Raw genomic sequence first — 13362 nt, forward strand, 5'->3', positions numbered from 1 at the left:
ACATTGAGGTAGATATTATAGGTCGAATCTATGAGACTCCTTGATGTAGATGATATAACACAAAATATCAAAATTTATCAAATGTTGAGTAAGAAATATTAATAAAGAGATTCTAAAGTAGTTCTCAACCAAAAAATACATCAATTATTTAGTAATTAGAACAATATATGAGATTCCTTGATGTAGATGAATAACACAATATATCAAGATTTATCAAATGTTGAGTAAGAATTAATAGAGAGATTCTAAAGTAGTTCTCAACCAAAACAATACATACCTTAATTTGCCTGTAAAAATGAATCCATTTAAATATCCTAAAAAAATATAACACATACAAATAAATTTTATCAAAATAGAATATCTAATAACACGTAAATTTCTCAAGAGAAATTATGAAGATGCAAATTAAAAATAAAATATTGTAAATCTGCGAAGTAAAAAAATCGATATTATTCCTTTGAGTTCTCTATTTGATAACACATAATGCTACCTCAATTTAGTATAAAATAATATTTAAAAAAATATAAAGAATATATTTAAACAACTTACCATACATGTCACGCAACTTTTGACTTTTTGTGTGTAAAATTTGACCTTTTAGCCTTTAGGCATAAATCCAACAACCTGCAAAAGTGAAGCTTCACAATCACAAATAAATTGACAATATAAAGATAAATAAGGAATATGAAAGAACATAAAGAAACATAGACATTGAATGTATTAATTGCTCAATTTAATTAGATTACAATTATTGTTCAATGTTCACCCATGAATGGAAAAAAGAGCAAAACGGATGTAAAAGGTAAAATGTATTAATTATTTGGTTTAATTAGAAATAAAAAGATTCATTAAATTAATGATAATGACTTTTGAGCTTTCTAAATTAATGTAATTAAGATATAATTTGTAGGTTTTTAAATAAATTATATAAATGTAAAAAATTAAGAAAAATGTCAAAAAAAAAAAAGAGAAAAAAGATATATGTCATTCTTGGCTTTAGAAGCATGCCACATCACCTCTCCTACATCTAGCTTTATTATATATATAGATTTGAAGTTTTTTTAAAATAAGATAAACAGAAAATATGTCATATAATAAAATTAAACCATAAAAAATGGTGGAGGATTTACTTAAACATACTTTTGTTTATTAAAAAAAATATGTTTTTTTTTTTTTTACTTTTTCTCTTATTTTTATCTGTTTATTTATTTTTATTTAATTTTTTATCCTAAACTCACACCTCTTCATCTTTCATAACCTCTATACTTATTCAGTATTTATTAGTAATATTTATAACTTCCAACTTTATACCTTCATAAACACCAATTACTTAATGTTCAAGCTTGTGACATCTTAAAATCACATCAAAATAACATTTCTATCCAAATATATTCGTTTTGAGCTTAATTGTCCTCTACTTTAATTTTGTAGTGCAAAAGCTATCGACAAAGACTACTTTGTGTAATTATTTTTATTTCTAATAAGGAGGATACAAAATAAGATATATAAAAGAGCAAAATTGATTTAGATTTTTTTTAAATGAAATTATAAGAGCAAGATCATTAATAAAAGTTAGCATAAAAAACAATTATTGAAAAATATTTAAATGTGTTTGTGGTTACACTTAGCGGAGGGAGATAATCAAAATTATTATGAAGTTATTTTTAAATTTTCAAGAAAATATGAATCATGAAAAATATAAGAAAAATTAATTAAGAGAACTCATTTTTGACATTTTGCATAAATTAGTAAAAAGCTAAAGACAAGCTAATTTGATTATGTTAAGATAAGATGATAATTGTTACTCTTTTTAAAAAAAATGTAAATTAGTAAAAAAAATTAAAGATAAGCTAACTTGATTCTTTTAAGATGCGATGCTAATTGTTACTGTTTTCTTAGTGAAATTAAATAAGCAAAGATGAAAAAAAATGAAAAAGAAAATAAGAAAAAAGAGAGAATAAAAAAATAGTGTTGGAATAAATTTAAAAAAAATGTAGAATTATAGGAGAGAAATTTATTAAGGAAAAAATTAATAAAGATAATTATTCCAAAAATACTTATTACTTAACCATTCATCCTCCATTATAATTAATCTAAGTATTTACTTAATTTTTTCTCTTACACTTTAATTATATGAAAATATTATTTATAGTTAATAATTATAAATATTTTTATCATTTGTGAACAATTTTTTTTTCTATTTACCTTATTTTAAAAAAAACCCAAGAGTATAATTATAAGCTTTTATTAGATATTATAAGAATTATTTTTTTAATCTTTATAACATAAAACCTTTTATTATTCTTTTATAATTGCTCATTTATTACTTATTTTATTATGTATTTTAACCACAATATATAACAAAAATATATTATAATTTTTGTTAATCCTATATCACCAAAAATATTTTGCAAACCTAAAATCATGTATCACCCATTTTATTCCCCCTCCTCTTCTTCTTCTTCTTCTTCTTTTTATTATCATTTTCTTATCACTTTATAGCATCCTTCAGGCACCTTGACAAGCTTGATTACTCATCTCTTTTCTTTTTTTGAATATCACCCATTTTATTCCTCCTCCTCCTTCTTCTTCTTCTTCTTTCAAATCACTCACCCATAGAAAAAAATCGAAGCTATTTTTATTATCATTCTTCTTCTTCTTCTTCTTCTTCTTCTTTCAAATCACTCACCCACAGAAAAAAATCGAAGCTATTTTTATTATCATTTTCTTATCACTTTATAGCATCCTTCAGGCACCTTGACAAGCTTGATTACTCATCTCTTTTCTTTTTTTGAATATTTTTATTATGTTATTTCTTTGTCTCCATGACACCAAATTTGTAATATTTTATTTACAGATTGTCGATGGTTAAATTCTTGGTCTTCACCAAACAACAATAGAGATTGAAGATAAGATCCGATGGTTGATGTATGTTACTGACCCAAAATCGATGAGAAGGTAGATTAATGGTGTTGATATTTTGAACTAACTTGAGATTGATAATGTTTTATTAAAAAATACATTTTAGACTAGTTTTAAGAGAGTCGCCACTTAATTTTTTAAAGGAAAATTAAGAAAACTTATTTTTTCAAAAGATTAAAACAGGAAATCGATTGAAAATACTTAAGGGGGGGTTCGGGGTTCCTATTAATATTCTAGGAAGGTTTTCAAGGCACCTAGAATATCCGCTAATACGGTTATCCGACGATTAATCATTTGGCTAAATATTTAAGAAGATAGACGTACTTGATTAAATAGAGGGAATAAACAATTAAGACTTAAAATCATTTTTAGGGGGGGTGGTAAATATTTAAAATATTGTTAAGTAAAATTTGAAGTAGTTTGAGTAGAAAAATAAGCATGATTATTTAGTCTTAGAAAATCCCGAAGTGACTATCTTTTGGGGAATGGATTAGTAAACCTTAAAATTAAATGAACACATAAAACATCTAATAGCAAGTAAATGAGATAGGGCAAGAAGATTTAGTCCCAAGTCTGGATCTGTCCGCCTGGGCTAGTACTTGGGCCTATTTTCGTTTTAAGCCAAAGGCCCAATTCTCGCCAACTTTTTGTACCTGTCCTAAATTCTAGCAAGTTAATAACAAGTAAAATGACAAGGGCTTAGGCCCAATAATAACAAAATACAATTTTGTATAAAGAGTGGGCCTTTGGCCCAATCTTTTCAATTCTCCTCTGCTTTAACATTCTTCCACCTTCAAGACCTGTTCGTCGACTTTTATAGCTGGTTGATTCGATAAAGATGGCTTGAGCCTTTATGGCTCTTCTGAAATGCAAGGAAGAAGTGAGGAGTCCATAGTGAACTCGAGTAGGTTTCACATGCACCACGAAAAAAAAAGGAAAAACAAATTGTTAATATGTAATCTGATCAGAATAAATAGTGAAAGACTTACATATCAAAATTTATATAGGATATAAGTATTGGCCAAAAATGACATATAATCCCAAAAGGGAGATCACAAAGAGGTGCACTGGAAACTAACTTTCTGGAAAGAAAAGACTAAGAAAACTATGACTATTTTTGTGCAAAACATGTCACTATGGCAATTTGGATAGTATACTTGTAAATATGGAAAAGAGGAGACCCAATCACCATCAAATAGCATGATAACCAAATGCAAGATGAACAATGAACACAGGTTATTAACTCTTAATACACATGCTAAGTTGACAGCTTTCCAAATAAAAAAAATAACGAGAATAAACTTTCATTAAAAGAATAAAATAATAAAGATAAAGGAAAGTAACAACATTGAAATATGCTGACTTGCTAAAAAAAAACCAATGTTCATCTATGCACTTATGCAAATAAGTAAAGTAATAGGCAACATGTAAGACTCTAAGCTGAATCTAAACGCCTTAGAAAAGCACAAACCAACAAAGACAACATTAATATGATATGAATAAGAAACAAACTTCAACATTTCCACAAATTCAAGTAAGGTAAAGAAGGAAGAGGCAGCCATGCTTCAACACTTAAAACAGATTTAGAAAGTACCGTGGAAAACTTTAACAGACATGCTTCAACACTTAGCAAGTACTTAGAAATTGTCCCCCTTTTTTTTCGAAAAAATTTGCATCACCTCGTAAAGAGGATAGCCTTAACAATAAAAAGAAAATCGCAGCGAAGCTCAAACCCAAAAGCAGAGAGACCAACATTGAGTATAACTCCAAAAAAAGACTTTAACTCAATACTGTAATTGACTTGATGAAACGACTAAGAGAAACATATCATATCAAAATGTCATAAATTAAATAGCACTAGCCAACCAACAAACATAAAATAAAGCTTTTCGAGCATCAAAGGGTCGTTTCGAGGTAGAAGAAGGTGATACCTCTTTCCGAGCAGCGAAACGGGGACGAGAACAAACTGGAACGACGACCTTCACCACGCAAAATCCGAACTCGAACAATAGCCAAGAAGATTGAGCAAGAATATCAAACCCCAAAACACCAAAAATGAGTTCCTCCTCCGTTCTCCTTTTAATGTATTTAGTAGATATTAGCTATTTTTTTTCTTCTCTTAGTTAAAAATTTTCAACCCCAAAAATCTCTGCCTTCACCGTGAATAAAAAGGAATACATATACAGATTTTAGGGCTGATTGGGGGGAAATTTTTTTGGGTCCCAAAATCTGGACGGAAAAGGGCATATTTCAAAATTCAAACTCCCAAACCTTTCACCAATTTGGAGAAGCACCTTTTTCTGAGATTTTCGCCCCATTCCGAAAGAGGAAAGGGGAGAAACGCGTGCCTCTATGCTGCTGGAATCGCTGTTGATGTTGTCTCCCTTTGCCAGCAGTCGTTGGCGTTTTCTGGGAATTGTACATTAACGTTTTGAACCTCTTAGGAGGACAGAAAAGTGGGCCGGTTTTTTCTGAAATTGGGCTGAGGCGGTGGGCTGGGAGAAAATAAAAAAACGAAGTGGGTCGGCTGGTATTGGTATTTGATGTTGTATGTTGTCGGTTGTGGGAGTCAAATTAAGTATTGGGTTGTTATAATAAAAAAAAAAGAATTAGAATGGGTAATTAATGGGGTGGGGCACATGGGCTTGATGTATGCAAATTGTTATAATTGTATGTTGTATGTTAGTGGGCCCCTGGGAATGGATTTCTTTGGTGTTGGGCTGGGAATTAAGTAGCGGGCTGTTTGGAATCAAATTAGGCTGAAAATTATGGCCCAGTTTTGGGTCTTGAAGAATTGGGAGGCTAGGATAGCAAGTGGCTAATTTTGTCATTGCCAAATTCGAAATTTAGCTAAGTTTAGCTAATGAATTAAAATTAATCAATCAACGGGCTTCTTAAATTCAACGAAATAAAATAATTAACTTGACTATAAACTAATTAATTTAACAATAAGCTATTATACAACTAAAAATGATTAACCAAATATTTAATTAAAATAAAATATTTTTGAGATGATTTTCGAATATTCATAGAATATACTAATTAGACACATAATTATATAATAATTAACTTAATTATAAACTAATTAACTCGAAATATAAGTTACTAATTAATTTAAACCAAATAGCCAAATATTTAAATAAAACTAAATCGTTTTGAGATAATTTTTGAATATTTATAAAATATACTAATTTGACACATAATTATATAAAACATCATGTTCATTATTTTAAAATTTATAAGAAATGACAAAATTACTTAAAATGACTTGAAAATTATTTTGAATTTCATGAAGCTAATTATTTCAAATCGTTTAGATTTTAGGGAGCTCGATGATTAATTTATATTGGGGAGGGTCAAAATTGGGTGTCAACAGATAAAAATGAAAAAAAGTTGGATGATGACCCAGATCATATACCCAAAACTCATGTTTAGTTTGGTTTATGAAATTTATGATCGAAAAAATCTATTTTATAGTCATAATTATTTCAATTGACTGGAATTCTCCATTAATTAAAAAAATCAATAATAGAATGAATTTTTATGATGGAAAGTGTTTAATAATTCTATTTTTTTTTTTGGTCTTTACTCTATGAATTTTAATTTTTTTGGAACAGTGAGATAATTAAGGAAAATTAGATTTTTCCGGCAATATAAGTAATAATTTTAAGATTATTTGATGATTTTAATGATGATTTGCAATGTTAGTTGTAGAAACTAGTGAAGCAAATTGTAAAAAAATATATTAGAAAATGGATTAAAAAAATGTGATTAGTGCAGTGATGGTGGTTCAAGGTGGAGGAAATGGTGGTTTGGGTGAATGTTGAGTAATGAGAAAGAGAGGGAAAAAAAAGAAAAAGAAACAAAAAACTTAAAGACAAAAGTTAAAAAACATATATTTAACAAAAAGCTAAATTAAAAATATTATTATAATATTATTTACCAATTCTTATGACTTCCACATGCCTCCAAGAGAGTGAGGACACTCTCTGTGCCATGTCAGCATCTAAGGGTGTAATTATTTCGTTTTAAAATAGTCTAAGGGAGTGATAGGACTCCCGTGAAGCATAAGAGTGTAGTTGAAAATTTGATAATAGATTAAGGGGGCATTTGACTATTTTCTCAATTTAAAAATTTTAAAAAAAAATTAAAACTTTTTTACACCATACGTGGCACGGCTAAATTTACTAGTTATTCTATAAATAAAAGATGGCTATCAATTACTTACTTTACTTCTGATAACTATTTTTTCGTGCTTAATCATATATCTTAGATTTAAATTTTATTGGTACACGTAGTCAACTTTTATCATATTTTCGTTTAATAAATAAAGGTAGCCAATGTCACCAACTCCACAAAGAGCTTCTCTTTCATCCTTCTTTCCCTCTATAGAAAAACAAGAATTAAGCATACAATGGCTACTTTAAAGGTATTGATGTTACCATTTTTGGCTTATGGACGCATATCTCCATATCTAAATGTAGCTAAGAAACTCGCGGACAGAGGATTCTTGATTTACTTCATTTCAACTCTGTTAAATCTCAAATCCACCATCAACAAAATCCCTGAAAAGTATGCTGATTCGATTCACCTTATCGAACTTCACTTACCAGAATTACCTGAACTTCATCCTCATTACCATACTACCAATGGTCTCCCACCCAATCTCAATCACATCCTTCAAAAAGCCCTGAAAATGTCCGAACCAAGCTTTTCGAAAATCTGAAACCTGATTTGGTGATTTATGACATATTGCAGCAATGGGCTAAGCATATCCCGAATGAACACAACATTCCAGCAGTTAAGCTTCCAACTTCGAGTGCAGCTGTGTTTTCGTATTTTTTCAACATACTGAGGAAACCAGAGGTTGAATTCCCTTTCCCTGCTATTTATCTCAGGAAAATTGAGCAAGTAAGATTGAGTGAAATGGTGGCGAAATCTAATAAAACGAAAGAACCTGATGATGGGGATCTTCTAGCTGATGGAAATATGCAAATCATGTTGATGAGTACTTCTAGAACTATAGAAGCCAAATATATTGATTATTGCCTTGAATTGAGCAATTGGAAAGTTGTTCCAGTTGGTCCACCAGTCCAAGATCCAATCACTAATGACGTGGACGATATAGAGGTCATCAATTGGCTAGGAACAAAAGATGAGAATTCAATTGTTTTTGTCTCCTTTGGGATTGAGTATTTCTTGTCAAAAGAAGATATGGAAGAAGTAGCTTTTGGGTTGGAGTTAAGTAATGTTAATTTCATATGGGTTGCAAGATTTCCAAAAGGGGAAGAGCAAAATCTTGAAGATGCATTACCAAAAGGTTTTCTTGAAAGAATTGGAGAAATGGGAAGAGTTTTGGACAAATTTGCACCACAACCAAGAATTCTAAATCATCCGAGTATGGGAGGATTTATAAGTCATTGTGGTTGGAATTCAGCAATGGAAAGTATAGATTTTGGGGTTCCTATAATCGCCATGCCTATGCATCTTGATCAACCAATGGTTGCTAGGTTGATCATAGAATTGGGAGTTGCGGTGGAGATTGTTAGAGATGATGATGACAAAATTCACAGAGGAGAAATTGCGGAAACTCTTAAAGGTGTTGTTTTATTAAGAAAATATATTTTAGACTGGTTTAAGAGTCGCCACTTAATTTTTTAAAGGGAAATTAAGAAAACTTACTTTTCAAAAGATTAAAACAGGAAATCGATTGAAAATATTTAAAGAGGGATTCGAGGTTCCTATTAATATTCTAGGAAGGTTTTTAAGGCACCTAGAATATCCGCTAATGCAGTTATCCGATAATTAACTATTTGACTAAAGTAGATTAACTTGAGCATACATGACTAAGTTACGAAAAGAAAGAGTTTGAAACTTGAAATCATTTTTTTAAGGGAAAGGAAAGTATTACAAGAGCATTTGCTTAAGTGAAATATAATAAATATTAAGGTCAATTAAAAAATGAGTTGGTTTTAATTTCAATTCAAAACGGCTTTCTTTCAGGGATTTAAATTTTCCAACCTTAAAATTAATGGCAAATACTAACAAGTAAATAAACATAGTAAGACAAAAAGGGAAAGAGAGTTGGACCCAAATCTGGTTTCTGTCCGCCTGGACCAGTATTTGGGCCCATTTCCATCTCGGGCCTTCGGCCCATTTAAGTCATTTTGTACCTGTCTTATTCTAGCATAATAGAAATATTTCTATCTTTTGGGCCCTAGGCCCAATTCTTTCACCTGTCCTAAACTAATACAACAATAACAATTAAAATGACAAGGGCTTAGGCCCAAAATAACAAAAATACAATTTTTGTATAAAGAGTGGGCCTTTGGCCCAATCTTTTCAATTCTTCTCCGCTTGCGCATTTTTTCACCTTCGAGACCTGTTCGTCGATTTTCAGGGCCGATAGGCTCGATGAGAGGTAAGATTGGGCATTTTGCTCAACGAGGAGATGCAAGGGTAGGAGATGAGAGTTCAAAGGAGACTCGAGGTGGATTTCACATGTAACATAAACAAATAAAAATATGTAAGTAGCGATTTAGTACAGAAAAATATTAAATAGGCCGAACTCATATATTACTACTCATAATTTTAAGTATCATAAAGGAAAAATAACTAAAGTGAATCACATAAACTTTAAATCAATATAAAGCACCTTAATGACCTCAACTAGTTGACAACTAAAGCAGACTTTGAAATAAAAGGGAATCTCAACAGTAAACATTAGAAAAGACACATATGACACTTTCCAAAAATTAGAACAATTAAATCATAACTAGCTAATGACCATCTAATCTTGGAAGGAAACCAAAAGCCATTCAGACCAAAATTATGCTTCAAAGTAAGTAGTATAAGAACAAACATACCCTATCAAAGGTGATTAATTAGGAAGCAATTTCGGTACTCTAGGCAGTGAAATACTAAGCATCAAACAACAAGGAGAATGGGAGAATGAGGCAGCCAATAACTTATACACAAACGTTGAAACTAGTTTTATCATGCTTCAAATAATACTGGAAAGGTAACTTAGCTTACAAATCTATTCGAACATTAATAACTTATGTTCGAACTACTTTCGAGATGAGATCAAGGACTAGTCATGCACTCATAAAATATATTCGGCCAAGTAATAACTCGGAGTAAAACATGCATACAAGGAAAATACATAACCACAAGTAGAATGAGGATAAAGGGGGTATGCAGGGGAGACATCAATTTATTTATTTATTTATTTTTTTGATCAAGGATTTAGCACGAATAAGAGCAGCAGAGCTAGTTGGAGAAATCTGGCGATGCTAATGTCACAAACAATGGAGAATGAACACAAAGAAAAACTCAGACCTCACGAAACCAGAGACTTGAATAATAATGGCAAAATCGAAACCACACAAAAGAACAAGCAGGCTGTTCGCAGGGAAGGGGGCTGGTCATTTCAATTTTAAGGAAACAAATCATATTAGAGTCTGTTACGAAATTATAATCGTATTGACTGTCAAACGACCTTTCGAACAACATGACTATCAGTAAGAAGATAACATTCAGCTATTTTCAATATTATAACGACAAACTCACTATCACCATTAAGGGAATCAGGAAGCATACAATAACTACATAATCAAAATTAAAAATATCAGGCGAGCAGAGAACACGAACTTGACAAAGGGAAAAGGATTACCTTTTTTTGGGCAGCGGCTGGGACAATGAGTTGAGCGAGAGCTTTCCGCGACCACAAAGGAAACTTCAAGAATCTCAACGAATTCCAGTAACAGTGGACAGAGGAAAAACAGAAATCGATATCGGTGTGTTTGGGTTCGTGACCTTGTATGGCTTTGTAGTTTTCTTACTGTATTTTTCTGTAACTAAGGGAGGTTATTACTTCAAATGTATACTCTTCTATATTTTCCTTAACTAAAATTTCTATAGGATTCTCTGCTAAAGAAAAATCCCAACTTTCTCTAATATCTCCTAGAAAAAATTCCCAACTAAATTCCCTTCCAAAAAAAAATAAAATCCCCCTCTTCACAGTGAATAAAAGTAGATATATAGAAGGGAAAAGTCGGTTTTGGAAAAAATGGGGGGAAAAAAGATCCAAAAAATCGGATTCAAAAGGCCTAATTCAAAATTCAAAACTCCAAAATCTTTCACCAGTTAAGGCAAACATACTTTACTCCGAAAAATTGCCCCATTCCGAAAGAGGAAAGGGGCAAGACGCGTGCTTGCTTTTTTGCCGAAAAATCCGACTGGAACAGTACTATCGTACTGAACGGAGGAGACGACGCGAGCGTGAACTGTACGCGTAGATGCCGTGTCGTCTTCATTGTAAACTCCGTCAACTTGTGAACGTTGGAGCATCGTTGTATGCACTCTGTGATTGACGTCGTGTATTGATGCGTACATGTTGGGTCGTGGGAACTGTTGGAGTATCGTATTGCTGTGTATCTTTGGTTTCTGGAATTGGAGCGCTGTTCTGGGTTTCTTTTGAGTGAAATAAAGGAGGGCCGGGTCGGGTCAGGGGAAAAGAAATGGGCTGGGGCGGCTAATGTTGTTGTTGCTATTATTGTTTTGGGTTTGAGGAATTAAAAGGGTGGGCCAGATCTGGGAATTAAAGGGGTGGGCTGGGGTTAATTGAGAAAAGGCCCAAAACTTGCCTTAAAATGGGTTTGGATGGAGGTAAGAGATTAGCTAGATTTGCAATAAGAATAAGACCATGTGGATTAAAGATGTAACCAAATTGAATTGATATGAACAAAATTGGTTAACCAATAAATAAAATGAATTAATATTAATCAATTAACAAGCTTCTTAATCTTAACGAAATAAAATAATTAACTTAATTATAAACTAACTATTTCAAAAATATAAACTATTATATAACTAAACTAGTTAACCAAATATTTAAGTAAAACAAAATATTTTTGGGACAATTTTCGAATGATCATAAAATATACTAATTATATGCATAATTATGTAAAACAAATATATTATCTAAAAATTATAAAAGGGACAAAACTAGTTAAAATAACCTGATATATATATATATATATATATATATATGTATATATTTAATTTTATGAAACTAATTATTTTAAATCGTTTGAAGATTATGAAGCTCAAAAATTAATTACTATCGGGGAGGGTCAAAATTGGGTGTCAACAGGTGTCATAACAGGGGAAACAGGGGAAAAATTGAGGGCTAAAGTGAGGGATATAAGCAAGAATTTAAAATCTATAAGAGATGAAGAGATGGATGCTGCTACTCAAGAGCTAATTCAACTTTGTAGGAATAGTAATAAGTGAATCTTATGATTCAATTAACAAAATAATATTGCATGTGAGGTGTTTTTGTTTGTCTTCAAAATATATTGAGGTTGAAATAATGAGAAAAACATAGAACACCATGTAGGATTCAAATTTCCATGTAAGATGCTACGTATGATGCGTATGTCTATTTGTTCAACTTTATACATGTTTAAGTTTCTATGCAGAGGCCAAATTAAAGGGCATTTTTATGTATTATGTCTATAATATAAATAGTACAACAATAACAACATGATTCTTTGTCCCAGACATTGTTGGGTTGGCTATGTTTATTTCACATAAACATTACATCAACTATAATCAATCAGCATAAATGTCTACCTCAACGGGATTATCTAACAAAGCTATTGAATCAGACGAAAATGTCGTAGAACTTCCCATGGTCTGATGGACAATCGGTTGAGATTGAAGACGCTGAGGAGGTACTTCTAGCACTTCAACTTCGCCTTCAAGCATTTCTACTACTTTACTCATTGAAGGGCGTTGTATCGGATTTGTTTGTATACACCATAATGCAACTAAGCTCAGCTTTCTAGCCATCTTCTTTTCATCATCATTTGCTCCTTCATCCACCACAATCTCTTTCCCTTTGTTGAACTTATCGTAAATATTATAAGGAAAGTATTGGCTGGAATTCTCTTCATTTGCAACTTCATTTCTCTTCAAGTCCAACATTTCCATTAGCAGCATTCCGAAGCTGTAAACATCAGCTTTGTACGAGATTGCTCCAATGCTTCTGCTGATCAACTCTGGAGCAACATATCCAATCGTTCCACGAGCAGCTGTGAGAGTCACAATGCTCTTATCTGTTGGATATAATTTCGCAAGCCCAAAGTCAGAAATCTTTGGAATGAAATTCTCATCCAAAAGAATGTTGTGTGGTTTGATGTCAAAATGCAAAATTCGTACATCACAGCCTCGATGCAAATACCCGATTCCTCGAGCCACTCCTAGAATAATGTCATACTTCCTCTGCCAACTTAACAGAGGACTTCCTTCTTGACTGGTACTGATGTACTTATCAAGTGATCCATTGGGCATGAAGTCGTATACAAGAGCACGCTTTGTTCCCTCAACGCAATACCCCACGAGTCCAACCACGTTGACATGATGAATCCTTCC

At 31.6% G+C, this 13362-nt stretch overlaps 3 protein-coding genes and 1 pseudogene across 15 annotated transcripts in view; 2 read left to right on the forward strand and 2 right to left on the reverse strand.

The window, feature by feature from the left end:
• The window catches only part of LOC125844341 (beta-D-glucosyl crocetin beta-1,6-glucosyltransferase-like), a 133912-nt gene that overhangs the window by 108895 nt on the left and 11655 nt on the right, over window positions 1–13362 (forward strand). The gene's annotated exons all lie outside the window — the stretch shown is intronic.
• Window positions 1–13362, reverse strand: part of LOC125844329 (rust resistance kinase Lr10-like) — a 368189-nt gene that overhangs the window by 107281 nt on the left and 247546 nt on the right. The window lies entirely within an intron of this gene.
• LOC125844351 (beta-D-glucosyl crocetin beta-1,6-glucosyltransferase-like) lies at window positions 7337–12238 on the forward strand (annotated as a pseudogene).
• On the reverse strand, window positions 12436–13349 carry LOC125844368 (PR5-like receptor kinase). The gene has a single exon (XM_049523672.1). The coding sequence runs from the start codon at window positions 13279–13281 to the stop codon at window positions 12541–12543; it is 741 nt and encodes a 246-aa protein (XP_049379629.1). The 5' UTR covers window positions 13282–13349; the 3' UTR covers window positions 12436–12540.

This window comes from Solanum stenotomum, chromosome 11 (genome assembly GCF_019186545.1).
Source record: "Solanum stenotomum isolate F172 chromosome 11, ASM1918654v1, whole genome shotgun sequence".
Taxonomy (NCBI): Eukaryota; Viridiplantae; Streptophyta; class Magnoliopsida; order Solanales; family Solanaceae; genus Solanum; species Solanum stenotomum.